Here is a 13,474-nt window from a genome sequence, read left to right as displayed (position 1 = left end):
TAGATATCACGACCGCAAACTCCGATCATGTATAATCAATATAAAATATGAAAATAGGATCGCATTTTTCACGCATTTATTGGCAAGTTTCCATTTGCCCCCATTACCCTAAGATAAGAAAATGCAGAGTTTTTCTTGGTGATCAGGGTGTTTGGTCGTTAAGAAAACGATAGGGCTAAGAAAACTAGCATCGTTAAGAAAGCACGAATCAGGGTGTTTGGTCTAGTGGTATGATTCTCGCTTCGGGTGCGAGAGGTCCCGAGTTCGATTCTCGGAACACCCCTTTTTTCCCCTTCCTTCTGGGCCTTTTCTTTTTTGCTCCTGGGCCTATCCCCCTCCCCCTCCCCAGCCCGGCCCACGAGGCCCAGCAATACCTCGAGCTCGACCACATAAGGCCAGCCATGGCGGGAAATGGGGAAAGTGGAGCGCGCCAAGATTTTGCCGGCTAGGGTTTCCCCTCCTCCTTCCTCTTCTCTACCGCCGTTCGTCTCACCGGCCAGCAGCAGCAGCAGCGCGAGGATCCATGGCGGGGGAGGCCAAGGAGCCGGAGGCGGCCGCCCAGGGCGAGGGGTCCAAGCCCAAGACCAAGGCCAAGAAGCCTAAGGCTGCGGCCGCGGCCGCCGAGGAGGGGGAGGGGGCCAAGGCCAACAAGGCCAAGAAGCCTAAGCCCGCGGCTGCGGCTGCCGAGGAGGGGGAGGGGTCCAAGGCCAAGAAGCCTGCGGCCGCGTCGGTGCCGGCGATGGCGGAGGCGGAGGTGGAGGAGCTGCCCAAGGCCATCGTGCGGCGGCTGGTCAAGGACAAGCTGGCCCGGGCCGCGTCCGGCGGCGAGGGGGCAGAGGGAGGGGCCGAGGTGATTGTGAACAAGGACGCCATGGCCGCCTTCGCCGAGAGCGCCCGCATCTTCATCCACTACCTCTCCGCCACGTGCGTTTGATTCCCCCAACCTCCATTTCTTCCTTCCCCTGATTCTTGCTCTGGTTGATTCCTGCGAGTGGCCATGATTGATTTGGTTTGTTGGGTGGATCCGGGTGACGAATTTGTTGCCTATGTGAAATGTTTGGGTGGTTTGGGGGGAGAAATCAGCGGTAAATTACTTGGCATTGACATATTCGATTTACTGGGTCGATTCGAGTGACGAATTTGATGCTTGTCTGAAATGTTTGGGTGTTTTGGGGAAGACATCAGCAGTAGTTAATTTCTTGGCATACTGGTTTAGAATCTGCATTGCTGACATAGTTCTTCAGCTAATTGCTCTGTTGTGGGCCCGAGGGGGGGAGCCGGCGAGAGCGAACCCATCAAATGCACAAGGAACTGATGGTTTCGGCGCAATATTAGGCTTCTCTGTCCCTGTGATGTGATGCTTTTGGGATGATGATAGTGATATGGGTGCGGTCTTATTTGCAGGGCCAATGATGTGTGCAAGGACGGAAAGAGGCAGACGATCAACGCCGAGGACGTCTTCAAGGCGCTCGATGAGATTGAGTTCCCCGAGTTTGTGGAGCCCCTGAGGACTGCTCTGGAAGGTCAGTGTTGTTTTCTACTTCCCCTGTTCCAATTATAAGATGTTTTGATATAGCCGAACAAAACGTTCTATAATTGGGAACGGAGGTAGTATTTGTATCCTCCATTATGTTACAGTCTGCTGTTCTTGCTCAGTTGTGCCCGTCAAGAATATGTTCTTTGAGTTTAGGACTTTAGATGCTGTATGGATATACTCTATAATATAACTCTACGCAATGATGTAAATGAAGTGTGCAGTGGCTCATTTCTTTAGATCTTCAACTTAGAGAATCCAAGAGCATAAATACAAGCTGTTCAAGGCATTGGAACTTCTTTGACTGATTAACATCCTTACCAATGAGGAGTTGTATGAATCTGGGATCCGAGAGCATAAGTACAAGTTGATAATAGCTACGTATTGGATTTAGACGCAATCATGTTCAAAAGAACATTTGGGTTTGTTGGATTAAATCCTTTCTGCATCTGGGTACAATTAATTTGGAAACAAACTCGTTCCACCATCCTCTGCCTTTAGTAAGATTTCTGTACCGTCCATCTTATGCAAGTATTCTATTGCAGTCTTATGTTCTTGTTCTTCAGCTGTACCCATCAAGTGTATGTGCTTGGAGTTTATATGCTGCATGTCTAACTCTATGCAGTAATGTAAATGAACTGTGCAGTCACTTGGTGATTTAGATTGTTGGCTTAGAGAATCTGGGAGTGTAAACAGAAGTTGTTAATGACAATGGAATTTCTTTGACCAATTAATATCCTTATATGAGTTATGAATTAGGAATTGCATGAATCTGGGATCCGAGGGCACAAAGTTGATAATAGCTATTATATTTAGATGCAATGGTGTTCAAACGAACATTTGTGTTTATTGGATTGCACTCAATCCTTTCTGCTTCCTCTTACAATTAATTTGGAAACAAACTAGTAAGGTTTTTCTACTGTCCATCTTATACAAGCTCTCACCGCCGCCCTTTTGCCCTGTTTCTGTTTCAGAGTTCAGAAGCAGAAACGCAGCCCGGAAGCCAGCATCAGGCAAAAAGCAATCCGAAAAGAAGAGGAAACTGGATAAAGAGGCAGTGCCCGAAGAGCAAAATGGTGCAGCCGATGAAGCCAATGCGGGGGAGGATTAGTTTTTCTGACCTTATGATAGGCTGAATCTGAATCACATTAGCAGTATACTGTCCCTTGTGCTCTCTTTCGTGATGTCTCTAGATGCAGAACTGCTGTGTACTTGGTATCATGATGTATGCAGTGACTCATGTTTTCGTCCCAAACATCGTCAGCTATGCTAGCTCAAATTAGAAACCTCTTCTTGGTGCTATTTAAATTACCACCTTTGGTGAAATATACTGTTTTTGGGTTAATGGTAGCACATGAATAAGTTGATTGGAAGGTGCTGGTTTTCTATGCACAATCTCTAGTGGAATTGCTCACTGCACATCTTGTTCTGATCTGTCAATGTGTACTGTCACAAAGAAAGAAAAAATGTTTATAATTTGCGCTGTAAATGCTTGAAACCAAAGATATGATCTATGATGCAGCACACAAATCAACATCATAACTGAAATTTGGGGTCTACTCATGATCAGTCTGAAACTTGACTCGATAGCCTGAATTTGCAATATAACCTGCAGCTTTCAGTGAGTTTCTCAGATTGACACAGGAATCTCTCTAATAATATGCAATATAAGCTGTTGTTTCTCTATGCACAATCTCTAGTGAACTGCTCATTGCACATCTTGTTCTGATACTAAAATTAAGTACATGCTTAACCTATCAATGTATACTGTCGTAAACAAAGGCAAAATGTATTCCATTTGACATGAAACTGCTTGAAATCAAAGATAATGGACGATGCTGCAGCACACAAATCAGCATCATAACTTGAACCGGGGTCCGTTTATGATCTTCCAGTGAGCTACTCAGATTCACATAGGAAAGTTGCTTGGAACATGAACTGAAAACAGGATCAAAGTTGAGAACTGAAAACACTCTCTAAGTTCAGACTGGGCAGTGTTAGTCTGCTGCTGTTGAAAGCTGCCTGTATAACCATATATATTGCCGATCAAGTCCAGACTGCAATTAAATGTGGTATTTCCAAGGTATCTTCCACACAAATAGTGCTTATAACTGAACCATTCAAATGGCCACCTGTAAATAGCTGTAACACCATCTACTTCTAATTTAAAGGCTCCTGCCAACGAAGAAAAGAAATAGAACTTATACAGTCATGGTTTGAAAACTATCTGACCGGCCAAAAAAACAAGGCATTGAAATGTCCTCTAATTCAGTCCGAACGCCATTTCGCAACAACTCTTTCTCTTGCAGACATTCTGGCTCTTTCTTTGACAGGCGCTGCGGCCACCACTTCAGCGCTGTCTACAGGAGTTGGCTTCGGCCTGGAAGCGGGTGCCGACATGGCCCGAGAAACACAATAAGCCGCAAAGGTGAGTGCGCGCCTTATTTGCCGCAGCACGACCAGCAACGGGTAGACGGCAGCCCCCAGAAGCACGTTGAAATTCGCGATGAGGAAGACCTGCAATGCAAAGTTGAGCAAGTGTTAGCACTACTATATAAGCATGTTTTACAGAAAGGACTAGACATAGTAACACAGGACATTCCCCGCTTACCGCCGCGATAATGCCAAGGATCGTCAGAACAGTCTGCTTCGCAGCGTCCCAGAAGCCTCCACTGCTAAACCACCTGAACCAACCACCTCCACCTCCACCACCTCCTCCTCCAGACCTTCCCCTGCCACCGCCACCGACAGCAGGAGCAGGGCCACCACGCCGGTCTCTTAGCCGCCTTGTAACAGTTTCCACGCCCCATGTCCCGAACCCCGTCTTGTTCTGGTCTACGGCACTCTCCAGCCCTCTCCTAGCTTCCTCCTGCAAGGAAAGGACACAGCTTGTCGATATTTTTGTTGCTCTGGCTGTTTAACCATTGAAGATTGCGAGTAACACTGGATTCTCGCAGGAATAAACACCAAACATATACTTATCGAGAACGCAGTCCAGCAATGCCTATCACAAATCAAAGAGGGCAGTTTAATACTCCTACTACTTAACAGTGCACAGTTGAGAAAATTCAGGCTGTCTGCAACCATCAAATCTCAACCAACAAGGTACTTGCAGGAATCCTGATTCTGTTTGGCCATGTTCTTACAAGATTAAAAAACATCACTCATCAATCCATCATTCTGAATGTGTTCCAGCAATCCAACATCAGCCTCGACTGCTAACCCGATGCAGGATTAAGATTATTAACTACGTAGACAGGAACAATGTCGATGCTAGCATTTAGCAGGTTATGTCTCCGCGCAGCCACCGAATACAGCCATCAGTCCAAAATCTGAACCCAGAAAAAAAAAATCTAAAAGCCGGCCAGATCTTGCTCACGGAAGATGATTGATTCGGTAAAGAGACGGACGCTGCGCGCACCTGCTTCCGGCGGCCGGCGCCGGCGCCGGAGAAGAGGCAGTAGGCGCGGCCGGAGCCGAGACCCCGCCCGATGGCGAGGCATCCAGGGAGAGGGCGGGACGGGACGGCGGTGGAGAGGGCGGCGTCGGGGCGGGGGGCGCGGAGGCGGAGCAGAGGAGGCGCGAGAGACATGGCTAATCTAAGCTCCGGGCTATGGCTTTCTTGGCTGGCCACTGAGCCTGCTCTCCAGTCTCTAGCACATGGGTCCCACACAAGATTAGGGCTTGTTATTTTTCACTATTTTTTGAGGGCAAAAACAAACTCTGTTCATGTAAAAAGAACTCTGTTAGTTGTACAGCCGGGTGTCTCAAACCCGTCTCAAACACCCGGGCGGACGGACGGATCGATCACTGACAGATGACGAAAATGCTACCCAACCGGACGCCCCAAACCAGCCTCAAACGCCCGGCTGGCCGGCACCCCTCATATCCAGCCCAAATCTAAGGCAGTATGAGGAGGCCCGGGCACGCCCGGGCGCATACGCCACGTCCGTCCGACCACTCGACTCCACAAAATCTCTTTCCGGAGCAAGCTCTAGGCTCACTTCATTCCACTTTACTCTGCTCTGCTTGCCTTTTTCTAATCCGTCCAATCCCAGCGCCGGCGGCCACTCTGATGGTTGCTCCAGAGACGAGGACGAGTTGGCGGTCTGTATCGCGCTGGAGCGCTCGCGGGTCGAGAAATGCGGTAGCTCCGATTCTGGTGCGATGCCGCCCGTCGCCGCAGCGCCAATGCCAGCGCCGGCCCTTCCCGCCCCGTGCATGTATCTGCGAGGGCAGCTCAATCGGCGTCGCCCGTCCGACAGCCTCCTCAATCTTCGGCCCCTGCTTCGCGCGGATAGCGGTGGGTTCTAGTTCCCGCTCCGCCGGCACCACGTGCGGACTCCGGAATCACAGTCACGCGCCACCCCCCGTGGGAGGAAGAGGGCAAGGAAGATTGGGCCGTGTCCGATGCGGTTGTGCAGTCCGCCGCCACATGATGCCGGTGCCCGAGGAGGATGAGCGTTTCCTCCAGTGCGTGTATCATCAGTCACTTACCACGACGGAGACAGACGCCTAACGGCTCCGGAGGAACAATGCCAAGCAGCTCTGGCTCGGCATTGAGCAGTCCGAGCGAGAGGCGACAGGGGTAGCGGCGGAGGCGGCAAGGGTGGCCAACCTCATGCACAGACATGACCGCATCGTCGGGCGCTTGCAGGGCTACGTTGTCATCTCCGATTCCTCCGACGATGACGGGTCCAACTCCGCTCCGACATCGACCCACCTCCTGTCGCGGACGCCTACAATAGCGGGACGACAAGAAGGGCAAAGGGCGGATGAGGAAGTGATGAAGCTGCCCCTTCTCATATCTAGCTCGTAGTATCTACCTCTTAGTATCTAGTTAGCATTTGCCGGGTAGTTTTGAACTGTGTGAACTATGACCGATCTTTTGGTGATGTTTATATGTGAATTTACGCCCGCTTGCTATCGGTTTAAGTCCGTTTCTTGTCGATTTTGCCCGTATGGTGATCTACATTCTATGTTGCATGATTTCGTACGGATGTAGGGTGCCGATGAGATACGCTGCTATGGACGCGTGGATTTAAAGACTATCTAGTCACTTTTCACGAACACGCCCGGACGTGTCCGCGGACATATAAGGGGCTGCATTTGACATGTCCTACTGTAGATATTTTTTTTGGCAAATGTCCGACTGTAGATGTGCTCTTATATAACGAGACCAGATTAAATGGGCTCACATCTATAGACCAAAGGAGCAAGTATTATGGACTCGTGGAGGACAAACATACAGGGATACTCATGAAATGGATTTGGCGGATTCCTTTTTTTTTTCTTTCGCGATGAAAAGTAGGGTATTTATTTCAGATTCACAGGATTACAATCGGTAGCAACTAGTTCAACAATACAAGGGGGAGGTTGGTTAAGCCAACACACAGTGCTATCCCTGCTACTTCCAAAACTCGCTAAACAATCTGCAACCCTGTTTTGTTTTGTTCACGAGAGGCGGATTCTTCTTGATGATGGGGGTCTCTAGCTTCAGCTGATCAAGGCGAAATAACATAGAGGCCAACCCCTCTTTACCTGCCACCAAAAAAGGGCTCCCAATTCTAATGCACCATCCAGTTAGAATGAAAGGAGTGGCTACTTTGATAAATAAAATGGCTATGTGCATCGCGTGATGCAGAGGCCGGGGGTAACCCTCATTTTCTGAAAAGAGTTAGAATGAAAAGAATTTGCAGCTTGCAGTTGAGTAGCTGTAGCATGGTTACTGTGGTGGCGATTTGGTTGATGTAAAATAAAGAAGCAGCTTTTCCCCCTTAATACATATGCCAGGTGAAGTTAAACATGGCTTGCATGGTTGAGTGAAACGTCAGCACTTACGTGTTTGTTTCGTTGGCTTCTAACATAAAATCATTTACAGAGATAAAAGATAACATGAAATCGTGTTTGGTTTGGCTATGCCGAATTAGTTGACACGCTATCAAATCCCATATCGAGCAATCTGATTATGCCCAACATCGTGTGCAATTGGAAACCGCTTCGTTGAGTGCACATTCCTTTTCCCACGACTTCTCTCCCCATGGGCTGCGGTCTTGTCCGCCTAAAATGCATTCACCTCCACGATCCACTTGACTAACTTTTTTTTCGAAACTACGCAAGAGAAATTGAAGCAGTGTAGCACCCCTGACTGGTAGCTCTCTAAGCTATGATCCTGAATATCATATCCACAATGTGCTTTTCAGTTCTGAGTCTGAATGAGGCTGATTCGAAGTATGGATACCGAGGAGTTAATTCAGAAAAGATTCACAAACTGAGGGGAACTTACGTGGAAAATAATTGAAGTAGGCACTTCATATGGTAAGAACATTACTCACTTAAGAATAGAAAGCATGTTTAAAAATCTCATAGAAATCTGATCATGCAAGAAGAGAATTCATGGTGGCTATTGGACAGGATTGGCAAAGATTCCTTCATCGTGTAGCTGCAAGACATGTATCCACTGGTGACCCTCTACTATAATCATGCTTTATCTCAAAGCAGCGTTATTCTGGCTCACATCAGTGGATTGGTTAGTGGTAATGTTGTAACCCATGTTTGGGTTCATTCCACCATTGCTACTATCGGTGTAGAATCCATTGTCACCTCGTTCGAAGCCTTCCTCGAGGTCGAGGCACTCCTGTAGCTGCATCACGACATCAGTCATGGAGGGCCGTTGCAGGGGCGATTACTCAGTGCACTTGAGTGCAATCTCCGTAGTCTTCCAAACAGCATTGATGTCATGATCACCTTGCATACGTGTGTCCACCACACCCTCAATGTCGCCCCATGCAAGCCGCTGTCGTGCCCAGTTGATGAGGGGGATGGACTCGGGATTGCGTACGATGGCTGGCTTCCCAGTGACGAGCTCTAGCAGCACAACACCAAAGCTGTACACGTCACTCTTGGTCGACGGCTGCATTGTTCTTTGATACCTGTATGCATGTGCGTTCACTCAGAAAAACACTTCATGCATAGAGGTTATTTTGGAGGAGAGCGGAAGAGATCGACGTACTCTGGAGCTGCATATCCAAGTGTGCCTGCAAATGTGTTAGTTGATACGTGGGTGTCATCCTCGCAGTTGAAAGCCTTGGACAAGCCAAAATCGGCAATCTTGGCCTCCAGCCTTGCGTTTAACAAGATGTTGGTGGTTTTCACATCCGTGTGAATTATAGGTGGGCTACATCCCTTGTGAAGGTACTCCAGTCCTGCACATCACCAGTCTAGCCAATGCTCAAGATTCTTCAAGCACAACGTGTTCAACAGTGGGTCACTGCATTTTCAATGGTGTACCTTGTGCCGTTTCAAGTGCTACTCGAAGTCTTCGTTCCCAGGGTAAGCATGGCATGTTGCCGTCTTCTCCTTCAAGTATATATAGACATTGTAAATTTCAGACCAATGGGTACTTAAAAGGGTCATATATCAATACTATGCTTATGGCATCGACTCTCGCATCTCTAACTAGGAGATAAAACCTTGTATTTTGAGGTTGTCGGTCTTCGGCTTAAATGAAAATTCAGGTGGTCAGTTTGCCCTTCAAATTGCAGATACTGATCAAATTCTAAAGCTATATTGTTAAATTCACAAGATACATACCTGCAATATGCTCTTTTAGGGATCCTTGAGGCATGTACTCATAGACAAGTGCCATGTGCCCCCCATCGTTACAGTAACCAATCATGGACATAAGATTCTTGTGATGAATAAGTGTTAAAACATGAGCCTGGACAAGAGATCACGAGTTAGTGAAATTTCTTGGTACGAATTTCTGTCTACCAACAAGAACTACCTCTGCAAGGAACTCTTTGACGCCCTGATTTTAAGAATGAGACCTTAACTTTACTGCCACCTCAGTACCCTTCTCCAGGGAGCCATGAAAGACGTACCCAAACCCTCCTCTTCCAAGCGGTCGTTGGAAGTTGTTCGTAATCACCTCCAGTTCCATGTATGTGAACTGACGGTTCTCAAGTGGAAGTGAAATAATCCAGTCGCCGTCATTCGTCACCTTCACAGGGTTTCTGATTGATCCTATGTCGGCAACACATGCCATAACAAACATCAATGATGCATTTTCACAAATGGGGACGGGGGGCAGAGAATTTTGTCCTCATTCCAAAGACTCACCTTCCTTTCTTTTTCTTTGTAACCAAAAACATAGTATTGCCACTAACACTAATGCCACAATAACAACTACCGGAACTACTATGTGGATAGCTAGTTTGTTATCTCCTTCAGTAGGATGGCATGTATTCCCATTAGAACAGAGGTCAGGATTGTTGCCATATCTACAAGGAAATGAAATGAAGTTACTTAGTCGAACTTACTGGGAACCAGGTTGGATGCTATCAGAAATAACAGAGGGAAATCACCTTAGATCCAAGGAGCCATCTTGAACTTTTTTTAGAAGTCCAAAGGGAATTGATCCACTGAGCTTGTTGTTTGAGAGATCTCTACAGAAAATAAAGAATATTGTCATGAGTGAAAAGAAACAACATGGGAACATTCAAATCAACTGGATCGCAATAGTTGTGAATCTTACAAAAATATTAATGACGGTAATTGTGAAAGGGTGTCTGGAATTGAACCTATCAAGTTGTTGTTTGACAGATCCCTGCAACATATAGACCGAATATTTCCTTTTACCACTTTTGCCAAAAAGAATTGTACAAGTAAGGGTAGAAGTACGAGTATCAGAAATAACGTACAAGTGTCGGACATCCGTGAGATTTGCAAAATCAGGTGATATAGTATAATTCAGACCACTGAAGGAGACATTTCTACATATTAACATCAAAGCAGCTAATCAGTTTTATGACACAACATCACAACATAACTGAGTAGAGTAGAGATATAAATTACTTACACGTTTGAGATAATTGGGGGCTTGGAACTGGCATAGATGCATGTTAGGCCATCCCAGACCATAGTATCGGGAACGCATGGGTCACCCATCCAATTCTTCTGCACCTGGTACCTCTCCTTGATGGTCATGATGGCAGACACTGCTAAAATAAAAACCAAAGATAAATTTTCAGTAACATAACATGCATAGAGGATAATGACCAGTGAGCTAGATAGCTCATGTATGTGTGTATGACCGCACCGTCCTGTGAGTTGGTGCCCAAGGTGGTGGTTGGAATGATGGAGAATAGCTCGAGGGCGTTTATGATGGGCGGCATCGTTGAGTTAGCCGTGGCGTTGATGGACAACAAGTACTGTCTGGCATGAAATGGCTCAGCTGAGTAGGTGTAACCATCGTCAAGGTACGGCGGAGTGTAGGCTGTTGTGGTCTCTTCTCCATTCCGGTAGATGGTGTACTGTCGTAGTGTATTATTGGGGAGAGATTTTAGTTCAGAGAAGTACATCATTTCAATGTACCCCAGGGACCAGTAACTAGGGGAACTCTGGAGGTCCATGGTGAACTCTATGTTGCTGGAGAAGTTCTTCGGCGTGATGGCCGTCTGCATCACTGCCTGGGGTGGCTGGAATTGGTCGTCACCAATTTCCACCTTCATCTCCGTTGATATCTCATCCCAGTAAGCTGTTGCACCGCCAGAAGCAGGGAACCACATGCGGTCGAAAGAATCATCAGGGTACCTGTTGAAACAATGGATCAATTGCATTTTGTGATAAGAGTAATTAAGATTTTACTCTCACCTGATAGCAGCACTTCCATCGTATGGTCCGAAGTTGATCCTGTTGACCAGAACCAGGCCATGTGTCATGTTGGCTTGTGGGTAGATTTTGTTCCTCAGGGGCCTCAGATCTAGCGCAGAGATGAATGGCACCCCGCCACCCGCGTTCACAAGGCAAACCTGTAGGGAATCACGCGACACCATCACGATGGCCTCCGCCAACACCCACCTGCCGGATACTTGGATGTTCACCCTCATCCAAAAGTCAACACCCACGTAGAGGTCAAAGGAGATAGGTAGCCTATCGAGGCCATCGTAGTTGCCGTACAAGAACTTGGCGCGGATAAGGTATTTTAGCCCAGGCATGAGCAATCCGAGAGTGTAGCAGTTGCGCGCCCCACTGGGGAAGCTGCGCAGGGTGTACCACCAGTTGTTGGGTAGTGTCGAGGTCATGTACTTAGTTGAGATGTTGTGGTTTGAGCCGGCGTAGGCGTCAATGAAGCTGGCATCCGTGGTGTAGGATAGAGTGGTGATGTTGTTCACGTAGCCCGTCTCTCCCGGGAGACCACAATCTATGCTTATGAAACCTGCATGCATGCAGTACAAACCATGGTATTGACTATGTGCATTCTAGTTATGCATAGGTCGGACGTGTGTGTTTATTATAGTGTTTGTATTTGATGCTTCAGTATGAGTCAAAAAAAAAAAACGATCTCAAGTTTTCACCTGTGCTATGATAATTTTGTATGCTAATTACTCTATTTAACAACTTTTCATTTAGACTACCCATTTAGCGAACATTTCACCAGCATATATATATACTTGCTGGGTAATTTGCGTCAAAAATGTCAAAGTAGGGAGTATAGACATAAGTAAATATACATTCAGCGGCATATATACCTGCTGGGTTTGGCTGCGCAGGAGCTTGCAATATGCCGGCGGCGACTAGGCAGAGAAGCAGCAACCATGACATGGCTCTCGGCGTTGGTAGCTCCATTGATGATGAGCGCAGGAGGTTGGCGATATATATGGCAAAGTATATCTTTCGCACAGAGTCGCGGATGCAGCTGTACTACGATTGAGTCGCATGCATGCAGCCATAGGAAAGGATAGAGCAATGCTACACCTAGGTAAAGTTACGTACAGATTTTACGTAATAGGCAATGTGTAGGACTGCGATTGGATGGATGGATGTGCCACACGGGTGAAAATCAGGGGGGGGCGATAGATTTGTTAGGCAGGTTACGTAACTCTTAGTAGGTTGGTTTCGTAGGTATAGTATTATTGGAAAGGATATGGCCGCGATGTCCGCATGCATGCAGCTCTTGGGAAACCAGCAGGGGGCCGAGGCGGAGCTACCTAGTTAGACGTCTGCGCACATCTCACCTCACCCGGCTTGTAGCGGTTTGCTCGATCGTACTGTAGTTTATTACAACAGGGAGAGATCAATATTTTAGGACGGCAGGTTTGCTCGATCGTACAACATAGAATTTGCCATGATAGGAGAGCATAAATTTGCATGATGCATAGCCATACCGGTTTGACAAAACAATGCTAAGTCCAGGGAAGGCACATAAAAACTAAATTTGCCATCCATGAAAAACTAAATTTCGTGCAGGAGGACGACGCTGTCTGGCGCCGTGGTGGCGTCGATGGCAGAGAGGCCTGGCAAGGTCGATGCGTCAGTATCTTATCTGAGGATGGATTGGTGGGTGAAGGAAGTGACGGCCATTGCAGCGTGCGCATGTGGTGCACACTGAAAGTGCACCGGACCGGTGTGTAACCCAGTCCACTGAAAGGGCATCTGGCATTAGATGTTAATTAGATGTTGGTGTGATGTCTGTTTGGTATTAGACTCTGACATTTGACACACCTCCATCACGTGGATAGGAGTAACGACAGGTGTTGTCAAGATGGTGGCTTTAGGTTTGCTGATGTATTAGCTCTGTAAGGACTTTGTGAATAATTAATAAAATAGCTGCTTCATCGCCCAGATGCAGAGGCCGGGGATACATCCTTTTTTTTTTTTAAAAAGGTGAAAAACTAAATTTGCCATCAAGTAACGAAGAACTAACCATACGGAACAAAAAGATTTAAAATGCCAAACAAAAGTGACAGAGAGAACGAAAACAAAGCACACATGCAATCTTAATTTGCCATGCTAAGAAAGACGTACTAACCATACACGCTTAGAGGTCACACGGGAAAAACTGTACAAAACATTTGCACTAGTACAATTTATGTTTTTTTGGATTTGCCATGGTCTGGTATCTACAATTGACACCGAGCTAAAGACTGACTTGTCATT

At 46.9% G+C, this 13,474-nt stretch overlaps 2 protein-coding genes, 1 non-coding gene and 1 pseudogene across 3 annotated transcripts; 2 read left to right on the top strand and 2 right to left on the bottom strand.

Moving 5' to 3' along the window:
* The first annotated feature begins 211 nt into the window (after positions 1–211).
* TRNAP-CGG (transfer RNA proline (anticodon CGG)) lies at positions 212–283 on the top strand. Its single transcript has one exon. It is a non-coding gene; the product is annotated as a tRNA-Pro (tRNA).
* A 124-nt stretch (positions 284–407) lies between these two features.
* LOC123087399 (DNA polymerase epsilon subunit 3) lies at positions 408–2,860 on the top strand. Its single transcript, XM_044509400.1, has 3 exons — positions 408–924; positions 1,405–1,523; positions 2,509–2,860. Exons 1-3 carry the CDS (start codon positions 524–526, stop codon positions 2,643–2,645), a joined length of 657 nt encoding a protein of 218 aa, XP_044365335.1. The 5' UTR covers positions 408–523; the 3' UTR covers positions 2,646–2,860.
* Positions 2,861–3,545: 685 nt separating this feature from the next.
* On the bottom strand, positions 3,546–5,226 carry LOC123082501 (uncharacterized). The gene is made up of 3 exons (XM_044504829.1): positions 4,956–5,226; positions 4,146–4,403; positions 3,546–4,051 (listed from the first exon to the last, which is right to left on the bottom strand). Exons 1-3 carry the CDS (start codon positions 5,124–5,126, stop codon positions 3,803–3,805), a joined length of 678 nt encoding a protein of 225 aa, XP_044360764.1. The 5' UTR covers positions 5,127–5,226; the 3' UTR covers positions 3,546–3,802.
* A 2,739-nt stretch (positions 5,227–7,965) lies between these two features.
* LOC123082500 (putative leucine-rich repeat receptor-like serine/threonine-protein kinase At2g19230) lies at positions 7,966–12,163 on the bottom strand (annotated as a pseudogene).
* Between the last annotated feature and the right edge of the window lie 1,311 nt (positions 12,164–13,474).

This window comes from Triticum aestivum, chromosome 4A (assembly GCF_018294505.1).
Source record: "Triticum aestivum cultivar Chinese Spring chromosome 4A, IWGSC CS RefSeq v2.1, whole genome shotgun sequence".
NCBI lineage: Eukaryota > Viridiplantae > Streptophyta > Magnoliopsida > Poales > Poaceae > Triticum > Triticum aestivum.
This window is presented reverse-complemented; position numbering and strand designations above follow the sequence as displayed.